This window comes from Catharus ustulatus, chromosome 12 (genome assembly GCF_009819885.2).
Source record: "Catharus ustulatus isolate bCatUst1 chromosome 12, bCatUst1.pri.v2, whole genome shotgun sequence".
Lineage (NCBI taxonomy): Eukaryota > Metazoa > Chordata > Aves > Passeriformes > Turdidae > Catharus > Catharus ustulatus.
This window is the reverse complement of record NC_046232.1, coordinates 3,832,790-3,852,539: the sequence shown is the minus strand read 5'-3', so window position 1 is coordinate 3,852,539 and position 19,750 is coordinate 3,832,790. Positions and strand designations below refer to the sequence as shown.

General features: G+C 56.7%; 3 protein-coding genes across 5 annotated transcripts; 1 reads left to right on the top strand and 2 right to left on the bottom strand.

Annotated features, from left to right (window-relative positions):
* Positions 1-341: 341 nt before the first annotated feature.
* LOC117002130 (immunoglobulin superfamily containing leucine-rich repeat protein-like) lies at positions 342-13,341 on the bottom strand. 3 transcript variants are annotated; one of them, XM_033070968.2, is made up of 2 exons: positions 13,270-13,341; positions 342-2,569 (listed from the first exon to the last, which is right to left on the bottom strand). In XM_033070968.2, exon 2 carries the CDS (start codon positions 2,558-2,560, stop codon positions 1,319-1,321), a length of 1,242 nt encoding a protein of 413 aa, XP_032926859.1. In that variant the 5' UTR covers positions 2,561-2,569; positions 13,270-13,341; the 3' UTR covers positions 342-1,318. The 3 variants fall into 3 exon arrangements, with proteins under 3 accessions (XP_032926859.1, XP_032926860.1, XP_032926858.1); XM_033070969.2 differs by lacking the exon at positions 13,270-13,341 and adding an exon at positions 3,412-3,444; XM_033070967.2 differs by lacking the exon at positions 13,270-13,341 and adding an exon at positions 2,888-3,278.
* Positions 10,380-13,358, bottom strand: ISLR2 (immunoglobulin superfamily containing leucine rich repeat 2). Its single transcript, XM_033070966.2, has 2 exons — positions 13,270-13,358; positions 10,380-12,581 (listed from the first exon to the last, which is right to left on the bottom strand). The coding sequence occupies exon 2, from the start codon at positions 12,573-12,575 to the stop codon at positions 10,461-10,463; it is 2,115 nt and encodes a 704-aa protein (XP_032926857.1). The 5' UTR covers positions 12,576-12,581; positions 13,270-13,358; the 3' UTR covers positions 10,380-10,460.
* A 5,845-nt stretch (positions 13,359-19,203) lies between these two features.
* On the top strand, positions 19,204-19,740 carry LOC117001989 (lysyl oxidase homolog 1-like; the record flags this gene model as incomplete). Its single annotated transcript, XM_033070759.1, has 1 exon — positions 19,204-19,740. A coding segment is annotated over exon 1 (537 nt), but the record flags the coding sequence as incomplete, so codon positions are not given.
* Between the last annotated feature and the right edge of the window lie 10 nt (positions 19,741-19,750).

The following is a 19,750-nucleotide window of genomic DNA, read 5'->3' as shown; positions in this document are numbered from 1 at the left end:
AGCAGCGCCCTGGGCGGGATTTGGGATTTTCTTCCCCTTCCCGTTGGTTCCCAGCTTGCTTGGAAACCCCAAATCCACACCCTCATCTCTCCCATCCCAGCTGGAATTCCCTAAAATCTGGCTGCGTTTGGAATTTCGGATCTTCTTTCCCAGCTGATTTTCAGTCTCTTCCATTCCAGGGCTGCTCCAGGAGGGGATTTTGGGGTATCCCGGGATTTCGGGGGGTTCCTTCCAGGACTTGGGGAGGAAGCAGGGAAATTTGGGGGATCTTGGGATGCTCTGACACTGGGAAGGATTTGGGGGATTCCAGGGGATGCCATGGAGCAGGGAAGGATTTGGGGGAGCTGGGAGGATTCTCCAGAGCTGGGAAAGTTTTGGGAAAACTGTGAGGATGCTCCGGGACTGGGAATGATTTGGGAAAACTGGGAATGACAGAAGTGTCCCCTGATCCCTGATTGTTGGGGACAATCTAGGGGAGCCCAGGAGCCGCCGGCTCTGGAGGATTTTGGGATTTGGGATGCACAGACCAAGCGGAGCCCGGCTGGTTTAGGAAGTAAAAAAAGAAAATTAGTTTATTCAAGGTGTTTATAACAAGTAATTATTAATTCAATGTGTTTATTAATTAAAGGTATTTATTAAAATGACTGGTTTATTAAAGGTGTTTATTACAGGTATTTCTTAATTAAAGGCGTTAATTAAAGGCGTTAATTAAAGGCATTTACTGCTGTCCCTACAGGGCGCTACAAGGCCAGGGGGCTGCAGGGCGTGCCCAGATCCCACCGGGAATTCCGGCGGCTGTGTCCCGGTCCGGGGGCGATGGACGATCCCAAATCCTGCCCGAGGGGTTTGGGAACATCCCGATCTTTCCCCCATTCCCACCGGGAATGGTTTGGGAATCTTTGGCTCAAGCGGGGCAGCCCGGTGGGTCCAGCCCAGACGGGATTTTAGGGTTGGAATTCCCGCAGCATTCCAGGGGCTCCCAGGGGGATAAAACCTGGGAATTCCCAATCCTCTGTGGCCCCCAGGACCCCACTCCCAGGCGATTTTTCTGTTCCGGGGAAGGGATTTTGTCCTCGGATCCCTCCCGGGTGGCTCTGGGGTGGGATTGTCACCACTGTCACCTCCCGCGGCCGCGCTCGGATCTGGGCAGGGAGAAAAGCGAGGTGTGGCGCGTTGGGATCCCGGCTGGATCTGCCCCACACATTCCCTGAGCTCCTCCAGGAGCGCCAGGGGCCGGGCCACCCTCCCTGGGTCGGGTACCAGAAGCTCAGCAAAGGCGCTAAAAAAAACCAACTACAGAAAAAAGGGAAATGCCCTTTCACCAGAGCAGCATCCCCAGAACCACGGGCAGAATTCCCAGGCGGAATTCCCGGTTCCCCGCGGCGCTCCGGACCTCCCTGGGCACGTGGTAGACGATGAGCAGCTTCTCGCCCATGGCGGAGGGATCGGGCTGGTCGCCCTTGGCACAGCTGTGCCCGCCGGGGATGGCCTGGGGGTCATCGCGGGGCAGCTCCTCCGCCGGCAGCTCGGAGCCGGACAGCGCCACGCTCACCGACACGTCGCGTGTCCCCACGTCATTGACCGCCACGCACGTGTAGGTGCCCTCGTCCTCCTTGCCGAAGTCGGGGATGGCCATGGTGCCGTTCTTGAAGGCCAGGAAGCGCTGCTGGCCGCTCGCCTTGGTGCCACCGTCCCTCGCCACCGTTGGTCCGTGGATGTCCACGCGGCCGGCTGCAGTGCGGATCTGCCAGCGGATCTCGGGCGGGGGGCTGCCGGCCACGCTGCAGTGCAGGCTCAGCGTTAGGCCGTCCCTAGGCCCGGCTTTGGCCGGGCTGGACAGGTAGGTGAGCTGAGCCGAGGGTGCCACGCACAGCGAGCCCGGCAGCTCGGTGACCGCGCGGCCTCGCAGCCGCGCCGGGGCTGCGCACAGCGTGGAGCCGGCCCTGGAGAGCACCACCGAGGTGCTGTGCGCCCACTCCTTGAGCCAGAAGAGCTTGCACGAGCAGTTGAAGGGGTTGTGGAAGAGCTGCAGCTGCGCCAGCGCCGGCAGGGCCTCGAACGTGCCGCGGGCCAGCGTGGTGAGCTCGTTGTCATTGAGCCAGAGCGAGCGCAGCTCCCGCAGCCCGGCCAGCGCCCCCCCGGGCAGCGCTCCCAGCCGGTTGTTGCTCAGCTTGAGGATCTGCAGCGCGCTCAGGTTGCGCAGGTCCTGCCACGGGAACTCGGCCAGCCGGTTGTGGCTCAGGTCCAGGTTCTTGAGGTGCGGCAGCGCCGCGAAGGTGCCGGGCTCCACGAAGGAGATGTGGTTGTAGCCCAGCCACAGCGACTGCAGCTCGGGCACCTCGGCCAGCGAGGAGCGGCCCAGGCGGCCCAGGCGGTTGGCGGAGAGCGTGAGGATGGTGACATTTGGGGACAGCCCCCGCGGCACGTCCCGCAGCTCCCGGTAGGCGCACTCGGCCAGCAGGCGCCCGTTCTTCTTGGTGGAGCAGGAGCACGGGCTGGGACAGGCCAGGCTTGGGGACAGCAGCGTCACCAGCGCCAGGACACCGAGCAGCGGCTCCATCCCTCCGTCCTGCCGGGAATAGACACCGGGAGTGAGCCCGGCCGCTTTTCCACACCGAACAGCGGGAGGGGGAACAATTCCAGCTGGGAAAGGCGGTTTGGGATTCTCCCTAAAGCTCCCTCTCGAGCTTCTCCTTCCCCCTCTGGAAAACGCCTTTTCCGGGTTTGGGATGAAATGTTGTTTGGGATGAGCAGCGGGAGCCGGGGGGTTCCGGATTCCGCAGCTCTTTCCCAAGCGGCCTTGCCCCTAAATCATGGGGATTTTTGGCATTTCTCTCGGGCAGAGCTCAGCTCCAGCTTTCCCCGTGTCATGGAAAAATAAATAAACCTCAGCCAGGCTGCTGGAATTCCTGGGAGGGGGATTTTTTCCCCTCTCCGGAGCTTTTCCAGGCCGTGTCCCAGCGGGAAGAGGCGAATTCCCTCTCCGGCAGAAGCTGGCAGCCTGAGCCCTTTGTCTGAGCTGAGCCTCGCAGGAGAATTGCCCCGCTCCCCCCACAGCTCCTTCCCGAATTTTTGGGAATGCCGAGGCGGAACGAACCCGCCTCACATCGCGATTTGAGGGGCGGCCAAGGCGCCCCGGTGCCTCGGTGACATTTTGGGGTGCCCGGGGTGGGACAGACCCCATCTCCCGAGGGCTGGGGAGGGGGATCCTGGAACTTTTCCCCTCCTGGAGCTCCTGTCCCATCCCACCCTTTCTCCAGAGTCCCCCCGGGGGCGCATTCCAGAACCATGAAGACCCACCCTCCCTCCCTCCTTTCCCGGTTTTTCCCCGATTTTTTTTTTCTCGGTTTTTATCCCGGTTTTATCCCGGTTTTCCCCGCTCCCCGGCCCCCTCCGCCCCCGCCCCGTCACCGCCGGTGTCGCCTCCGCCGCTGCCGAGCTCGGCCCCGCCGCTCCCCGCGCCCTTCTCGGCTTCTCCTCCCCCGCCCGTCCCCTCCCCGTCCCCCGGGCCCGCCGGGTTCGGGCCGCGGCCCCGCCAAATCCCATAAAAACCGGTCACAAAACCCCATAAAAACCCCGTCATACCGCTCTTCTGCACTCCAAAATCCTGTCAAACCCCTTCATGCCAGAGCTCTGCCCCACAAAATCCCCTGAAATGCCGTCATCCCACTCTTCTCCACCCCAAATCCCTTAAAAACTTATCACCTCACATGCTTACCCCACAAAATCCCATAAAACACCATCACACGGCCCTTCTGCACCCCCAAATCCCTTAAAATCCCGTCACCCCACACGCCTGACCCCCAAAATCCCCTAAAATCCCCGTTATACTGTTCCTCTGTCCCCAAAATCCCCCAAAACCCCGTCAGCCAACACGTCTGCACCCCAAAATCCCCTAAAAACAGCTCATGCCACATGCCTGCCCCATAAAATCCTTCCTCTTTCCTAAAACATCTCCCCTCTACCCCCCAAAATCCCCTAAGACCCTGCACTCCAAAATCCCTTAAACCCCGTCATTCCACATCCCTACCCCCAAAATCCCCTAAAATCCCTAAAACCCCACAGCCCTGACCCCCAAAATCCCTTAAATCCCCTAAATCCCCACAGCCCTGACCCCTAAAATCCCCTAAATCCCCACAGCCCTGACCCCCAAAATCCCCTAAAATCCCATCACCCCGCAGCTCTGCCCCACAAAATTCCCTAAAACCCCAAAACCTCTCCCCTCTGCCCCCCAAAATCCCCTAAAACGCTGTCAGCCCACATCTCTGCCCCCCAAATCCCCTAAAACTCCCCAGCCCTGCCCCTAAATCCCCTAAAATCCCATCACCCCACACTTCTGCACAACCAAATCCCACAGCTCTGCCCCACAAAATCCCCCAAACCCCAAATCTCCATCCCCAAAATCCCCTAAAATTCCATCAACCCCAAATCCTGCCCCACAAAATCCCCCAAAATCTCAAATCTCCACCCCCAAAATCCCCTAAAATTCCATCAACCCCAAATCCTGCCCCACAAAATCCCCCAAAATCTCAAATCTCCATCCCCAAAATCCCCTAAAATCCTAAAAACCTCGTCCCCCCCCACACCCCAAAGTTGGAATGGGAATGGGAATTCCTGACTGGTCAAACTGGGAATTCCCCACTGGTTAAATTGGGAATTCCAAACTGGTCAAACTGGGAATTCTCCACTGGGCAAACTGGGAATTCTCCAACTGGGTCAAACTGGGAATTCAACTGGTCAAACTGGGAATTCCCAAGTGGTGAAACTGGGAAGTCCAAACTGGTAAAACTGGGAATTTCCCACTGGTCAAACTGGGAATTCTGACTGGTCAAACTGGGAATTCTCAACTGGGCAAACTGGGAATTCCAAACTGGTAAAACAGGGAATTATCCCCTCTTTAAACTGGGAATTCCTGACTGGTCAAACTGGGAATTCTCCACGGGCCAGACTGGGAATTCCTGAATGTTCAAACTGGGAAATTCCAAACTGGTCAAACTGGGAATTTCTGACTGGACAAACTGGGAATTTCCCACGGGTCAAACTGGGAATTCCAAACTGGTCAAACTGGAAATTCTCCACTGGTTAAACTGGGAATTTTCCACGGTCCAAACTGGGAATTCCTGACTGGTCAAACTTGGAATTCCAAACTGGTAAAACTGGCAATTCCAGACTGGGCAAACCGGGAATTTTCAACGGTCCAAACTGGGAATTCCAGACTGGTAAAACTGGGAATTCTGACTGGTCAAACTGGGAATTCCCAACTGGTGGAACTGGGAATTCTCCCCTGGTCAAACTTGGAATTCCCCAACTGATCAAACTGGGAATTCTCCACGGAACAAACTGGGAATTTCTGAATGTTCAAACTGGGAAATTCCAAACCGGTTAAATTGGGAATTCCTGAACTGGTCAAACTGGGAATTCCCAACTGGTCAAACCGGGAATTCCCCACTGGTAAAACTGGGAATTCCAAATCGTCAAACTGGGAATTCCAGACTGGGCAAACTGGGAATTCCAAACTGGTCAAACTGGGAATTCCAGACAGGGAAAACTGGGAATTCCCAACTGATCAAACTGGGAATTCAGAATGATCAAACTCGGAATTCCAAACTGGTTAAACTGGGAATGTCCCACTGGTCGAACAGGGAATTCCAAACTGGTCAAACTGGGAATTCTCCACTGGGCAAACTGGAAGTTCCAAACTGGTGAAACTGGGAATTCCCCACTGATCAAACTGGGAATTCTGAATGATCAAACTGGTAATTCCCAACTGGTTGAACTGGGAATTCCCACTCCAGAATGCAACCAGAGCCGGAGAGTGGAGCCAGGAGGAGCTGGTATCACATTGGGAATAACAGAATTCCCTTGGGAATGCTGGAATTTCTTAGGGAATGCCGGGATTTCTTTGGGAATTTTGGGATTCCTTTGGGAATTCCAGAATTCCAGTCATGAGGATAAAACAGAGCCGAGGCTGGTAGGACCAGGATGGGATTTTTTGGGAATTCTGAGCAGTTCATGGATGCTTTAACCATTCCCAGCGGGATTTGTTTCCAGGAAAATCCTACTCTGGATTCAGAGCTCCATCCTCATCCTCATCCTCATCCTCATCCTCATCCTCATCCTCATCCTCATCCTCATCCTCATCCTCATCCTCATCCTCATCCTCATCCTCATCCTCATCCTCCAAGATATTTTAACCATTCCCAGCAGGAATTTTTCCAGGAATTTTCTACATCCTGATCCTGATCCTGATCCTGATCCTCCTCCTCACCTCCTCCTCACCTTCCAGGATTTTTAACCCTTCCCAAAGGAATTTTTTCCAGGAAAATCCTGCTCTGGATGCAGGGTTCCCTCCTCATCCTCATCTTCATCGTCATCATCCAGGATGTTTTAATCATTCCCAGCAGGGATTTTTCCAGGAATTTTCCGCATCCTGATCCTGATCCTAATCCTGATCCTGATCCTCCTCCTCCTCCTCATCCTCATCTTCCTACTCCTAATCCTTCTGGGATTTTTAACCATTCCTAAACGAATTTTTTCCAGGAAAACCTTGCTCTGGATGAAGAGCTCCATCCTCACCCTCTGGCATTCCCAGCAGGAATTTTTCCAGGAATTTTCCACATCCTCCTCATCCTCCTCCGGGGCATTTTAACCATTCCCAAAGGATTTTTTTTTCCAGGAAAATCCTGCTCTGGATGCAGAGTTCCATCCTCATCCTCACTTTTCGAGATGTTTTAACCATTCCCAGCAGGGATTTTTCCAGGAAAAGCCCCACATCCTCATCCTCACCCTCTGGGATGCTTTAACCCCAAATTCCCAAAGGAATTTTTTTCCAGGAAAATCCCATTCTGGATGAAGAGCTCCCTCCTCATCCTCTGACTTTCCCAGCAGGGATTTTTTCAGGAATTTTCCTCAGCCTCACCTTCCGGGATTTTTGACCATTCCCACAGGAATTTTTTCCAGGAAAAATGTCGATCCCCTCCACAATTATTTATTGGAATAACCACAATTATTTATGGGAATACTCACGATTATTTGTGGGAATATCCACAGTTATTACGGGAAAATCCAAAATTACTAATGGGGAATATCCACAATTATTAATGGGAATATTGACAGTTATGGGATTATCCACAATTTTTATGGGACTACCCAGAATTATTAATGAGGATATCCACAACTATGGGATTATCCACCATTTTTATGGGAATATCCACAATTACTTGTGGGACTATCCACAATTATTAATGGGAATATCCACAATTATTTATGGGAATATCTACAGTTATTTATGGGAATATCCACAATTATGGGATTATCCATAATTTTTTATGGGAACATCCACAATTATTTATGGAAATATCCACAATTATTTTGGGAATATCCAGGCCCTGACAAGATGGGAGAGTCCAAACTTGGAGGAGCCTCAAATTCCTGGGATTTGGGGGATTTTTGGGGGGATTTGGGAGGATTTTGGGGGGAGGTTTTAGCTGGAATTTTTGGGGGCATTTTTGGGATTTGGGGGGGATTTGAGGGGAATTTTTTTGGTTATTTTGAGGGCATTTGTTGGGGGCAATTGTGGGATTTTGGGAAATTTTTGGGGAAATTTTTGGGAGGATTTTAGGGGTTTTGGGGGGGATTTAGAGGAGATTCTTGTGGGGATTTTGGGAGGATTTTTGTGGTGTTTGGGGAATTTTAGGGGGAAATTTTCTGGAATCTGGGGGGATTTGGGGGAATTTTGGGTGACTTTTGGGGGATTTGTGGGATTTTGGGGGGATTTGGGGGGATTTTTGTGGAATTTGGGGGGAATTTGAATGGATTTTGGGGGGATTTGGGGCATTTTAGGGGGGATTTCGTAGGAAATGTTGGGGGAGTTTTGAGGGGGGATTTTGGGGATTTTTGGGGAGATATTGTGAGCATTTTGTGGGGGTTTTCGGGGGATCTTTTAGGGGATTTGGGGGGATTTTTGGGGATTGTGAAGGGTTTTTTGTGGAGATTTTGTGGGGGGGGGGATTTGATTTTTGGAGGGGATTTGTTGGGATTTGGGCTCCGGAGTTAAAAATGGCAATTTTTCCCCTAGAAGAAGAAATGTTGGATTCCCACGGGGTGATTTTGGGGCTGAAATCATAGGAGGGATGGGATCGGGAGCAGAAATCCAGTGGGAATTTTGTCACCAAGGGAGAGGAGTTTGGGGAGAAAAAAATACAAAAAATGCGAGGTTTGGGGTGGGTTTTTTTACAAATATCGAGATTGTAGAGATTCTGTGTAAAATAAAATAAAATCTGGATAAAATGGTAGAAATTCTATCTAAAATGAAATAAATTCTGGATAAAGTGATATAAATTCTATCTAAAATAAACTGAAGATAAAATGATGGAAATCACAGACAAATGATAAAAATCGCAGATAAGGTGGTAGAAATGATAGATAAAACATATCTGAAAGGATAGAAATTATCTCTGAAATGATAAAAATTATACACAAAATGACAGAAAATGATCTCTGAAATGATAAAAATTTTCTCTAAAACGACAGGAAGCGCACCTCAAATCATAGAAATGATAGAAAAATGATGGAAATTACAGCCGAGATTGCAGGGAACGATGTGTAAAATGATAGAAAATTATGTGTAAAACGGTAAAAAACACACATCCGTGGGATGTCTCCTTGCTCCAGCGCGCTGCGATGCGCGCCGGGGGAAATCCGAATGAATTTTTCCCTCCTCCGGGGGTGAATTTATAGGGGAAGATTTAATGGATTCGGGAGATTCCATTTCTCCCGACGCGATTTATGGCCGGGAAAATGAATTCCTATTTTTAGGACGGTGCCACCCCCTGGCTGTCCCCTCCCCGCCGCGGGGGACAGAAATCCCGGTTTTCCCCCCCCCCCCCCCCCCAAAGCACGGAGCGGCTCCGCTTTCAATCCTTTTATTGACTCTGCACACACGGAAACGCGCTGAGAGCGCCCGCGGCTCTCCCGGGGGCCGGGCCGAGCGGGGCTGGCCCGGGGCGAGCGGGGCTGGCCCGGGGCGAGCGGGCTGAGCGCTGCCGTGGCCACCGTGGCCACCGGGGCTGGCGGCTGCGGGCGCGTCTGCGGCACACACACTTGGCTACAAGGCTACTCTACCCAAAAACACATCGAGGGGCCCCGCCGGGACCGGGAGAGGGGATGGGGGATGGAGGAGCGGGGATTGGGCATCAGGGAATGGGGGAACGGGAATGGGGGATCGGGGAAAGGGGAACGGGAAGAAGGGAGAGGGGATTGGGCATTGGGGATTAGTTGGAGATTGGGGATTGGTTGGGGATTGGGGAGCGAGGAGAGGGGATGGGGGATCAGGGGATGGGGGAGCCGGAATGGGGGATCGGGGATCGGGGATGGGGGATCAGGGATCGGGGAGCCCCTGGAGCCTCGGGGGACGCGGAGCTGTCCCGGAGCTCCCGGTGCTGAACGGGGAAAGCGGCGGAAGCCGACGGGGAACGGGAGCGGGAACACTGGGATCCAGCGGGGACCGGGAGCACCAATATCCATCGGGGAATGGAGAGAACCGCCCGCGAGCGGCGGGGACCGGGAATGGCGGCACTCACCGGGAGCCAGCGGGGACGGCAGTGACGGGGACCGGGGAGCAGCTCCCGGGAGTGGCGGGGACCGGAGAGCACCAATATCCATCGGGGGATGGAGAGAACCGCGCGGGAATGGCGGGGACCGGGAGCGGCGGCACCCACCGGGGAGCGCGGAGCATCTCCCGGGAGCGGCGGGGACCGAGGAACCCCGGGATCCATCGGGGAGCGGGGAAAAGCGCCCGGGAGCGGCACGGACCGGGAATGTCGGCACCCGCCGGGGAAAATCGGAATGCGCCGGAGCGCGGTGGGCACCCACCGGAGAGCGGCGGGACACACCGGAATGAGCGGGGAGAGCTCCGGGCTCGGTGGGAACAGCTCCGGGATGAGCAGGGACAGCTCGTGGATGAATGGGGACAGCTCCGGGATGAGCAGGGACAGCTCGTGGATGAATGGGGACAGCTCCGGGATGAGCAGGGACCGCTCCGGGCTCGGCAGGGACAGCTCCAGGCTCGGCAGGAGAGAACCGGGAGCAGAGGGGACTCACCGAGCACCGAGGAGCTGCGGGGACTGAACAGCTGCCAGCAAAGAGAATTTTGGGCTATGGGGCTTTTTGCTTTTAGCGTTTTTTTCTGGGTTTGTTTTTTGGGTTTTTTTCGTTTTTTTCCTGGGAGGGGAAAGCGAGCCCGGGGCTGGCGGGCGGCGGAGGGAGGCGGGGGAGCGGGAATCGTTGATGTGCCCGAAATGGAAACGAAATGGTGGGAGGCTCATCCCGGCGGCACCGGGCGTGCCCGGGGGCCGAGGGGCGAGCAGGAGCAGGAGCAGGAGCAGGAGCAGGAGGAGAGGCAGGGATGGCTCCGGTTGTTTTTCCCCGGGCGGAGCGGCGGGGCTGGGGGCTCGGGGGGCTCAGCGGGGCCGCTGCCGGTAGTTGCCGTTGATCTCCGGGGAGATGGTGACGGCCTCGGCGCCCAGCGGCAGCTTGTCGCTGTACTCGGAGCGCACCTCGAACTCCTCGGCGCCGCCCTTGGACTGCGACTCCGCCATGGAGCTGGCGGCCACGCTCTCCTCCCGCTCCAGCTCCGCCGCGCCTTCCCCCTCCCTCCCGCGCCGCCACCGCGCTCCTTCTTCATCCCCCGCCTCCTCCTCCTCCTCCTCGTCGTCCTCGGCCTCGCCGGTCTCGGCGGGCCCGAAGTTCTTCTCGGACTCCAGGTAGGAGGCGCGGGGGTCGAAGTCGGCGGCCATGCGCTTCTCCATCTGGTCGGGGTTCTGCGCTTTCATGATGAGCTTGTAGGGCTTGGCCTGGAGCTTGGCGAGCAGGTGGCACCACGTGGCTCCCAGCAGCGGCAGCGTGGCCAGCAGCAGCAGGAAGATGCTGACCACCACGATGATGATGAGGGACGGGATCTCCTTCTTGGTGGTGAACACCACCTGCACCTGGCACTCCTCGCCCGGCGAGCTCAGGCACACCGAGTAGTTGGTGCCGGGGCTCAGGCCCTGGAACCAGTACGAGTTCACGCCGGCCTCGATCTGCGACCACTGCAGCAGGGCGTGGCCCTGGCGGCCCTGCTGGCACAGGTAGAGCACGCCCAGGTGGCCCCCGCCGGGCTGGGTGGGCGTGAGCTGCACGCGGGCGTCGCGCTCGGCCACGTCCAGGGCGATGACGCCCAGCTCGAAGCTGTGCTGCTTCAGCTCGCCGCTCTGGTTGAAGGCGTGGTTGGACACGTACTTGGAGCCGCCCGCCGAGGACCCGCACGTCTTCCCCGGGACCGGCGGCTCCGCGGGGACGCGCCCGCGGCGCTCAGGCTCCGGCCCCGCCGCCGAGGAGGGCTGGCTCTGCCGGGTGGGGCCCAGCGCTTTGCCCCTCTCCTCCGGGGTCAGCACGCTGTTCTTGGCCCCCTTAGCGCCGGGTTTCTTGTCGCCGCCCGCCTGCCCCTTGCCGCCCAGCGGGTCCCCGCCGGGCACCAGCGGGTGCTTCTGCGCGCCCGCCACCGCCACGTTGACCGAGGACTGGTTGCTGCCCACCTCGTTGGTGGCCACGCAGGTGTAGGTGCCCTCCTCGCGCTTGCTGAGGCGCGGGATCACCAGGGTGCCGTTCTTGAGCACCGCGAAGCGCTCGGGCTCCCGCTGCTGCTGCGGTGGCGGCTCCTCCTTGGCCGCGCTGTCCGCGCCGCTCCCGCCGAGCTCCAGGCTCTGGCCGGCCGTGCGGATCTTCCAGCGCACCTCGGGCGGTGGCGAGCCGCTCACGGTGCAGTGCAGGCTCAGCGAGAGCCCGTCCGGCAGCTCGGCCGTGTCCAGGCTGCTGGGCGAGTAGCTGAGCTGCACGGTGGGCGCGGCGCAGCGCAGGTCCGGCAGCCGGGCCAGCGGCACGCCCCGCAGGCTCTCGGGCAGCGCGCAGGCGATGGAGTCCTTCTCGGGGATGGAGATGAGCGTGGTCTCCATCCAGCGCTTCAGCCACTGCAGCGCGCAGGAGCACTCGAAGGGGTTGTTGTAGATCTGCAGGTGCGACAGCGAGCTCAGCGAGTCGAAGATGCCCTCGGCCAGAGTGGTGAAGCGGTTGTTGTTGATGCGCAGCGAGCGCAGGTCCTTGAGCGTGCGGAAGGCGCCCAGCGGCACCGCGGCCATGCGGTTGTTGTTCATCTTGAGCAGCTGCAGCGCGCTGAGGTTGCGCAGGTCCTGCCAGGGGAACTCCACGATCTGGTTGTGGCTGATGTCCAGGTTCTTCAGCTGCACCAGCACGGCCAGCGCGCCGGGCTCGATGGTGGCGATCTCGTTGTGCGCCAGCCACAGCGAGCTCACCTGGGTCACCTCGGCGAAGGCGCCGCGGGGCAGCGAGCTGATCTTGTTGGCCGACAGGCTCAGCGTGGTCACGTTGGAGGGCAGCCCCGCGGGCACGGCCTGCAGCTCCTTGTAGGCGCAGTCGGCGAACTGGTGCGCGTACTTGTCCACGCAAGCGCACGGCTCCGGGCACGCCCGGCCCGAGCCCAGCAGGGCAGCCAGCAGCAGCGCCAGCAGCGGGGCCATGTCCCCCTGGCAGGGGACAGCGCGGGGCTCAGCGCCAGCGCGCCCCGGCCCCGCCCGCCCGCGGGAGGCGGAGGGGCCGCGCCCCATTGTCTGTGCCCAGCTCCCCCCGGCCGCTGCCCGCTGCCTCCCGCTCATCCCCTCCTCGCCCTCTCCCCCGCTTTCCTCCTCTTCTCGGGCACTCTTCCCACCCTTCTCACTCTCTCTTTCCCTGCTCGATCAGGTTTTCTTTTCCTTCTCCCTGACTGGCTCTTCCACCCTTATCACTCTGTTTTTCCCGGCTCTATCAGGTTTTCCTTTCCTCCCCTTCTCGGGAGTTCTTCCCACCCTTCTCTTTTTCCCTGCTCTACCTATCGGGCTTTTTCCTTCTCCCCTTCCCAGCCGGTTTTTCCCACCTTTCTCACTCTCTTTTTCCTGGCTCTATCAGGTTTTCCTTCTCCCCTTTCCGGCCGGTTCTTCTCACCCTTCTCACTCTCTTTTTCCCAGCTCTATCAGGCTTTTTCTTCCCCACTTCTCCCCCAAAACAATCAATTAATTAACCTCCATCTTTTCTTCACCCTCCGCTTTCATTCCTCCTTTCCCAATTATTTCTCTCGCCTTCCTTTCCTCTCCCTTCCCTCCCTCGCTCCGCCGTCTCTCCCTACTTCATCCCCTCCCTGCTCCCCGCTCTCCTGTCCCCCTGTCCCCCGCCACTCACCCTCTCCTAGGTGCCTCTCCGCCACCCGCAGCCCTTCCCGGCGCTCCTCATCCTCCTGCTGCCAGCCGCCCGAGGGGCGGGGGGACCGGGGGGACCCCGCCCGCTGCCCCCGCGCCTGCCGGGGCTGAGCTGCGAGCGGCTCCGGGCTGCCGAGGCACAGCGAGAGGCAGCGATTTGCATTTCTGCCAGCCTCCCCCTCCGCCCGCTCGCCACCCCCTTCTCCCAGCCCACCACCCACCCATCCTGCCGGCGCCGCCCGCCCGCCCTCGGCCGCTCCCGCACCGCCCCGAAAATGCAGAAATAACCCCAAAAACGCGGAGCCGTCAGCGCGGCTCAGCCCGCGGGCGATCCCCGCCGCTTTCCCGTGCCCGGTGCTCCCGATGCCGTCGGGGCGCGGCTCCCCCGTCCCGCCCGCGCATCCCGGGAGGTTGGAGGGAGAGCGGCTCGGACTTTCCGTGCCACCGTTCCCGATCCGTGCGGGAATTGCAGCCGCGATGCCGGCCCGTGAGGCGGGAGGGAGGACGGAGGCGGCGGCGCGGGGGGCGCTGCTCCCGCACCCCGCTCCCGGAGGGCTCCTCCCCTGGGAAACCGGGATAAAGGGAAAAGAACCGGCTGGACCCGGGCGGTGTCCGCCCAGAGCCCGGAGCAGGAAACATCGATCTGCGCTGCGGCGTCGATTCCCGGCTCACCCCGACCCACGGTGTCCCGATCCCGATCCCGATCCCAACTCCAATCCCTCCATCAACGCCCCGCGGCGAACAGGGAGGGCTGGGGGGAATCGGCGGGGATTTGGGGAGTCGAGCCGCTTCTACCGGTGTCACCGACATGGCTGAGTCGCGACAGACACCGGCACTGCCCCGAGGTGTGCCTGCAGGCCCCAGTGCCCATTCCTGATGGATGGAGGGATGATGGATGGATGGATGGATGATGGATGATGGATGATGGATGATGGATGGATGGATGGATGATGGATGATGGATGATGGATGGATGATGGATGATGGATGGATGATGGATGGATGATGGATGATGGATGGATGATGGATGGAGGGATGGATGGATGGATGGATGGATGGATGATGGATGGATGGATGGATGGATGGATGGATGATGGATGGATGGATGATGGATGGATGGATGGATGGATGGATGGATGGATGATGGATGGATGGATGGATGATGGATGGATGGATGGATGGATGATGGATGGATGGATGATGGATGGATGGATGGATGGATGGATGATGGATGGATGGATGGATGGATGGATGGATGAAGGATGGATGGATGGATGGATGGATGAAGGATGGATGATGGATGATGGATGGATGGATCCATGGATGGATGGATGGATGGATGATGGATGGATGATGGATGGATGGATGAAGGATGGATGATGGATAGATGGATGGATGGATGATGGATGGATGATGGATAATGGATGGATCTATGAATCCATGGATCCATGGATGGATGGGGACAGATCCCATGATGGGATGGATTCACTCCAAATCCCGAATCCATCTTGGATGATCTATCCAGGTGTGACCCGGTCTCTATCCCTCTCCATGGGCGCATCCCAGGACATTCCCAGATTTTTTTTCTCCAGCCAGGAATCCTCTAAATTCCTGAACACTCACTCGGTCATGGCCCCAATCCCCTGATTCCCAAAAATATCCCAGTCCTGGAATGGCAGGAACACCCTCCAGCCGTCCTGGACTGTATATATTTATTGGAATTGCCTTTTCTGGGGTGTCATCAGGCTGAAGAAGATTGGAATTTCCAGTGGGAATCTCCTTCCGTAATTCCCACCTGGGAATTGAATTCCATGTTCTCATCCCAAAAATCCACACAGGTACCAGAACAGGAATTTATGTGAAGAATGGGACTGCAGATCCAGGGATAAAATCCGTGGAATGATTTTGGGAAGAGGAGAAACCCCAGCAGATGATTCAAAGGAATTCTGGCTCCTCCCAGATCCTCCCAGGTCCCAAGGTGAATCCAAGGAATTTCCATCAAGCCTCAGGTGGATAAAAATCCCTCAAAAATGCTGGGGGAGCACTTCCCAAAAAATCCTTCTGGGATTCAGGGAGAAAATCTGGGAAAGTCTCATCCTTGGGGAATCCAAGCTCATCCTTCACTCCCATTTTCCTTTCTATTCGTGGGATTCCCATCCAGATTGAGCTTTTCCCATGGGGATTCCATGGAAGGTGACGGAAAAACGGGAATTATTTTATTCCCAATCCTTGATTTCCCTCCCACCTCCATTTTTATTGGATTTCCCAGGAATTTTCCAAAATCTACAGGGAGGAGATTCCTCCGGGGAAAAAAAAAAGGGGGGAATTCTATCCCTGGAATAAATTCCCTCAGGGAATTTTTTTCCACGTTTTTCCAGGCTCATCCGGGATTTATTTGGATCCCCCCTCAGCTCTAATTACCAAACCAATCCTGATTTTTCCAATTTATTCCCGTTTTCCTGGGGTCCAGGTAATTCTAGATTTAAAATCCCAGGAAAAGTGGGAATGGGGGAAAGGTGGGAAACTGATTGACATTCCCATCAAAATAAAGAAGGGATTGAGGAAAAATGGGAAAAAATCTGGATTGTTCTGGGATTTGGGAAATCCAGAGCTGGGATTGGGAATTCTGGGAAGTCCCAAAATTTGGGATTTGGGAGCTCAAAAAAAATCCCATCTTGGATCATTTCCAATTAATTCCAAAATTCATGGATTTGGACTCCCCCCGGCCCTGATTCCAGCAGGAATTCCTGGAATATCCAGGTGTGGCAATATCCCAGGGATTCATTCCTATTCCCACTTTTCCTGCAGCCCGAATCCATCCAAGGGAATCCTGTGGGGTCAGGATCTTCTGGAGTCACTGGATCTGGAATTTGTTCTCTCCAGATGTTGGGATGAGATCTTTCTGGAGCCCTTGGATGTGGGATTTGTTCTCTCCAGATGTTGGGATGAGATCTTTCTGGAGCTCCTGGATCTGGGAATTTTTTTCTGCCCAGATGTTGGGATCGGGGTCAGTTGGAGCCCCTGGCCAATGGGATGTGTCCTGCCCAGATGTTGGGATTTGATCCCTTCCCACCCCCTGGATCTGGGAACCAGTCCAGATGTTGGGATCCTCCTCCAGATGTTGACCTGGGAGTCCTCTCCATCCCTTGAGTCCGGGAATTTCTCCTCCACAAATGTTGGGATCAGAAGCTTCTGGAGCCCCTGGATCTGGGATTTGTTCTCTCCAGATGTTGGGATCAGATCCCTCCCCACCCCCTGGATCAGGCAGCCAGTCCAGATGTTGGGATCGGCTCCTCAGCCAGATGTTGGCCTCAGAACCCCCCGAAGCCGCGGAACCCTCTGGAACGGGGTGGAATTCCCAATTCCAGCCATGATTTTGGGATTCCGTGGCCTCGCTGTCCCGAGAAATCCCCAAATCCCAAAATTCCCGCGTTTTCCCCGGGATTGGATCGTCCAGCGCGGGCTGCGGGAGCCCCCTGGCGGCGGTGACAGCCGGGATTTGGGATCCGGGGTTTGGCATCAGGGATTTGAGATTTGGGATTTGGGAACGCCGGGATTTGGGGTTTGGCATCAGGGATTTGAGATTTGGGGTTTGGGATAAGGGCTTTGAGATTTGGGGTTTGGGGTTTGGGATGAGGGATTTGGGCTTTGAGATTTGGAATCCAGGGTTTGGGATTTGAGATTTGGGGTTTGAGATTTGGGATTTAGGGTTCAGGGTTTGGGAGCAGGGGTTTGTGATTTGGGACTTGGGGATTTAGGGTTTGGGATTTGGGGACTTGAGATTTGGGGTTTGGGGACGCCAGAATTTTGTATTTGGGATTTGTATTTCGGTATTTGGGATTTAGGATTTGGGATTTAGGATTTAGTATTTAGGATCCCGGATTTGGGATTTGGGAATGTCAGAATTTTGTATTTGGGATTTGGATCTGTGACTTGGGATTTAGGATTTAGGATCCGGGATTTGGGGTTTGGAAACGTCAGGATTTGGGGTTTGGGATCAGGGATTTGAGATTTGGGATTTAGGGTTAGGGGTTTGGGAGCCGGGGTTTGTGATTTGGGATTTGGGGACTTGAGATTTGTGGGTTGGGGACGCCAGAATTTTGTATTTGGGATTTGGGATTTAGGATTTAAGATCCGGGATTTGGGATTTGGGGTTTGGGAATGCCAGAATTTTGTATTTGGGATTTGGGATTTAGGATTTAGGGTTTAGGGGTTTGGGACGTGTCCCTGCTGCCACCTCCACGTGTCCCCACTGCCACCCCCTTGTCCCTGGCCCCACTGCCACCACCACGTGTCCCCATTGTCACCTCCTCTGTCCCCTCTGTGCCCCACTGAAATTTGGATTTGGGGTTTGAGATTTGGGGTTTGGGATTCGGGGATGACCCTGCATTTCCATCCCACCGTGCTCATCAACTCCTCCATTCCCAGAGGGGCAAAACCGGGAGTTTTGGGGGATCCAGAGGGGTTTGGGGCCCCACAGCTTCGGGATTTTGGGTTTGAGGTTTCCTTCCTCGGATCCCTCTTTTTATTCAATATTCCCCCCAAAAAAAGGAGTTTCCGGGCAAATTCCCCATTAATTCCGAGCGTTTGCGCCACAATTCGGGATTTAATATCCAGAGAGAAAATCCCAAATGGACCCAAGGAGGCAAAAGCTGAGAGAAAATCCCAAATTTGGGGCAGTTTTTCTTCGGGAAACACCGGAAAGGGAATGAAGGGGCTTTGCCAGAGTCTCATCCAGGAAAAATCGAGAATTCCGGGGGAAAAGGGATCCTCCAGGAGTTAAAAAAGCAGAAAAAAAGGAAATTCCACTTTTTAAAATCCCGACTGGATGCAATTCCCGCCTTCTCCGGAGGGCAGGATCGGCTCTGGAAGCGCTTCCCGGCTCCGAATCCCGAGGAATTCCACCCAAATTTCACCCCGGGAGTCATCCGAGGGTTTTTTAAAAAGTGAGGAAAAGTTGAAAATTCCAAGTTTTTGGGACTTTTTCCCCGCCTGGATGCACTTCCGGCCTTCTCCCGAAATTCGGGGTCCGCTCTGGGAGTGAGTCCTTGGAGAAAATCCCGCGGAAGGAGAGGGAGAGGGAGAGGGAGGTTTGGAAAATGGGGAGAAGGAAAAGGAGGAGAAGGAAAAGGAGGAGGAGGGAGAGGAGGGAGAGAGAGAGTGAGGAAGGTTTGGAAAAGGGGGAGGAGGAAAAAGGAGGAGAATGAGGGAGTGAGGGGAGGAGGAGGGAGGAAAGTTTGGAAAAAGAGGAGGAGGAGGAGGAGGAGGAGCAGGGAGGAAGGTTTGGGAAAGGAGGAAGAGGAGCAGAAGGGGGAACACGGGGAGGAGGAGGCGGGGTCGGAGGAGGGAGGAAGGCTTGGAAAAAGGGGAAGAGAAGCAGGAGGGACAGGGGGAGGAGGAGAGAGGGGAGGAGGAGGAACGGGCGAAGGAGGAGGGAGGAAGACTTGGAGAGAGGGAGGAGAGGGGAAAAAGAGGAGGAAAAAGGGGAGGAGGGAGAGGAGGAGAAGGAAAAAGAGGAGGAGGAGGAAAAAAAGGAGGAGAAAAGAAGAGGAGGAGGAGGGAGAGGAGGAGAGAGAGAGGAAGGTTTGGAAAAGGGGGAGGAGGAAAAGGAGGAGGAAAAGGAGGGAGTGAGGGGAGGAGGAGGAGGGAGGAAAGTTTGGAAAAGGAGAAGGAGGAGGAGAAGGAAAAAGAGAAGGAAGAGGAGGAGGAGAAGGAAAGAGGAAGAGGAGGAGGAGGAAAAAGAGGAGAAGGAAAGAGGAGGAAAAAGAGTCGGAGGAGAAGGAAAAGGAGGAGGAGGAGAAGGAAAAGAAGGAGGAAGGAGGAGGAAGCGGAGGCGCGCTCCGAGCGGCTGTGCCCCGGGAGGTGCCAGCAGCCGTGTCCCCCACGGTGTCCCCCGCGGTGACAGCGACAGCGGGGCGATGGCGGCGGGGCTGTGGCGGCGCGGGGCGCTCTGGGCCGCGCTGCTGCTGCTGGCGGCCGGGCAGGAGCCCTGGCGGCAGCTGATCCAGTGGGAGAACAACGGGCGCCTCTACAGCCTGCTCAACAGCGGCGCGGAGTTCGTGCCCGCCGGGCAGGAGCGGCCAGCGGGGAACCGCCTGTGGCTAGCGGGGACCGCGGGGACAGCGGGGACAGCGGGGACAGCCGGCAGCGTCCGCCGCCAGGCCCCCGCCTCGGGGACAGTGCGGGGACAAGCGCGACATCCCTTCGGCTTCGGCCAGGTGCCGCCCAACTGGCGGGACGGCCCGCTGGGCGACAGCGCGGGGGGACAGCGGCGACAAGCGGCGCGTGGCCGCCAGGCGACCGCCACGGGCTCGGGGGTGGCCGTGTCCTCGTTCGCCTTCGCCTCGGCGGGACAGCCGCCCTTTGTCGCCGCGGGGGTGGCCACGCACGGGGAGCGCCACGAGGGTGTCCCCGCGTCGAGGAGCGCGGTGGGGACAGCGATGGGGACAGCGATGGGGACAGGGG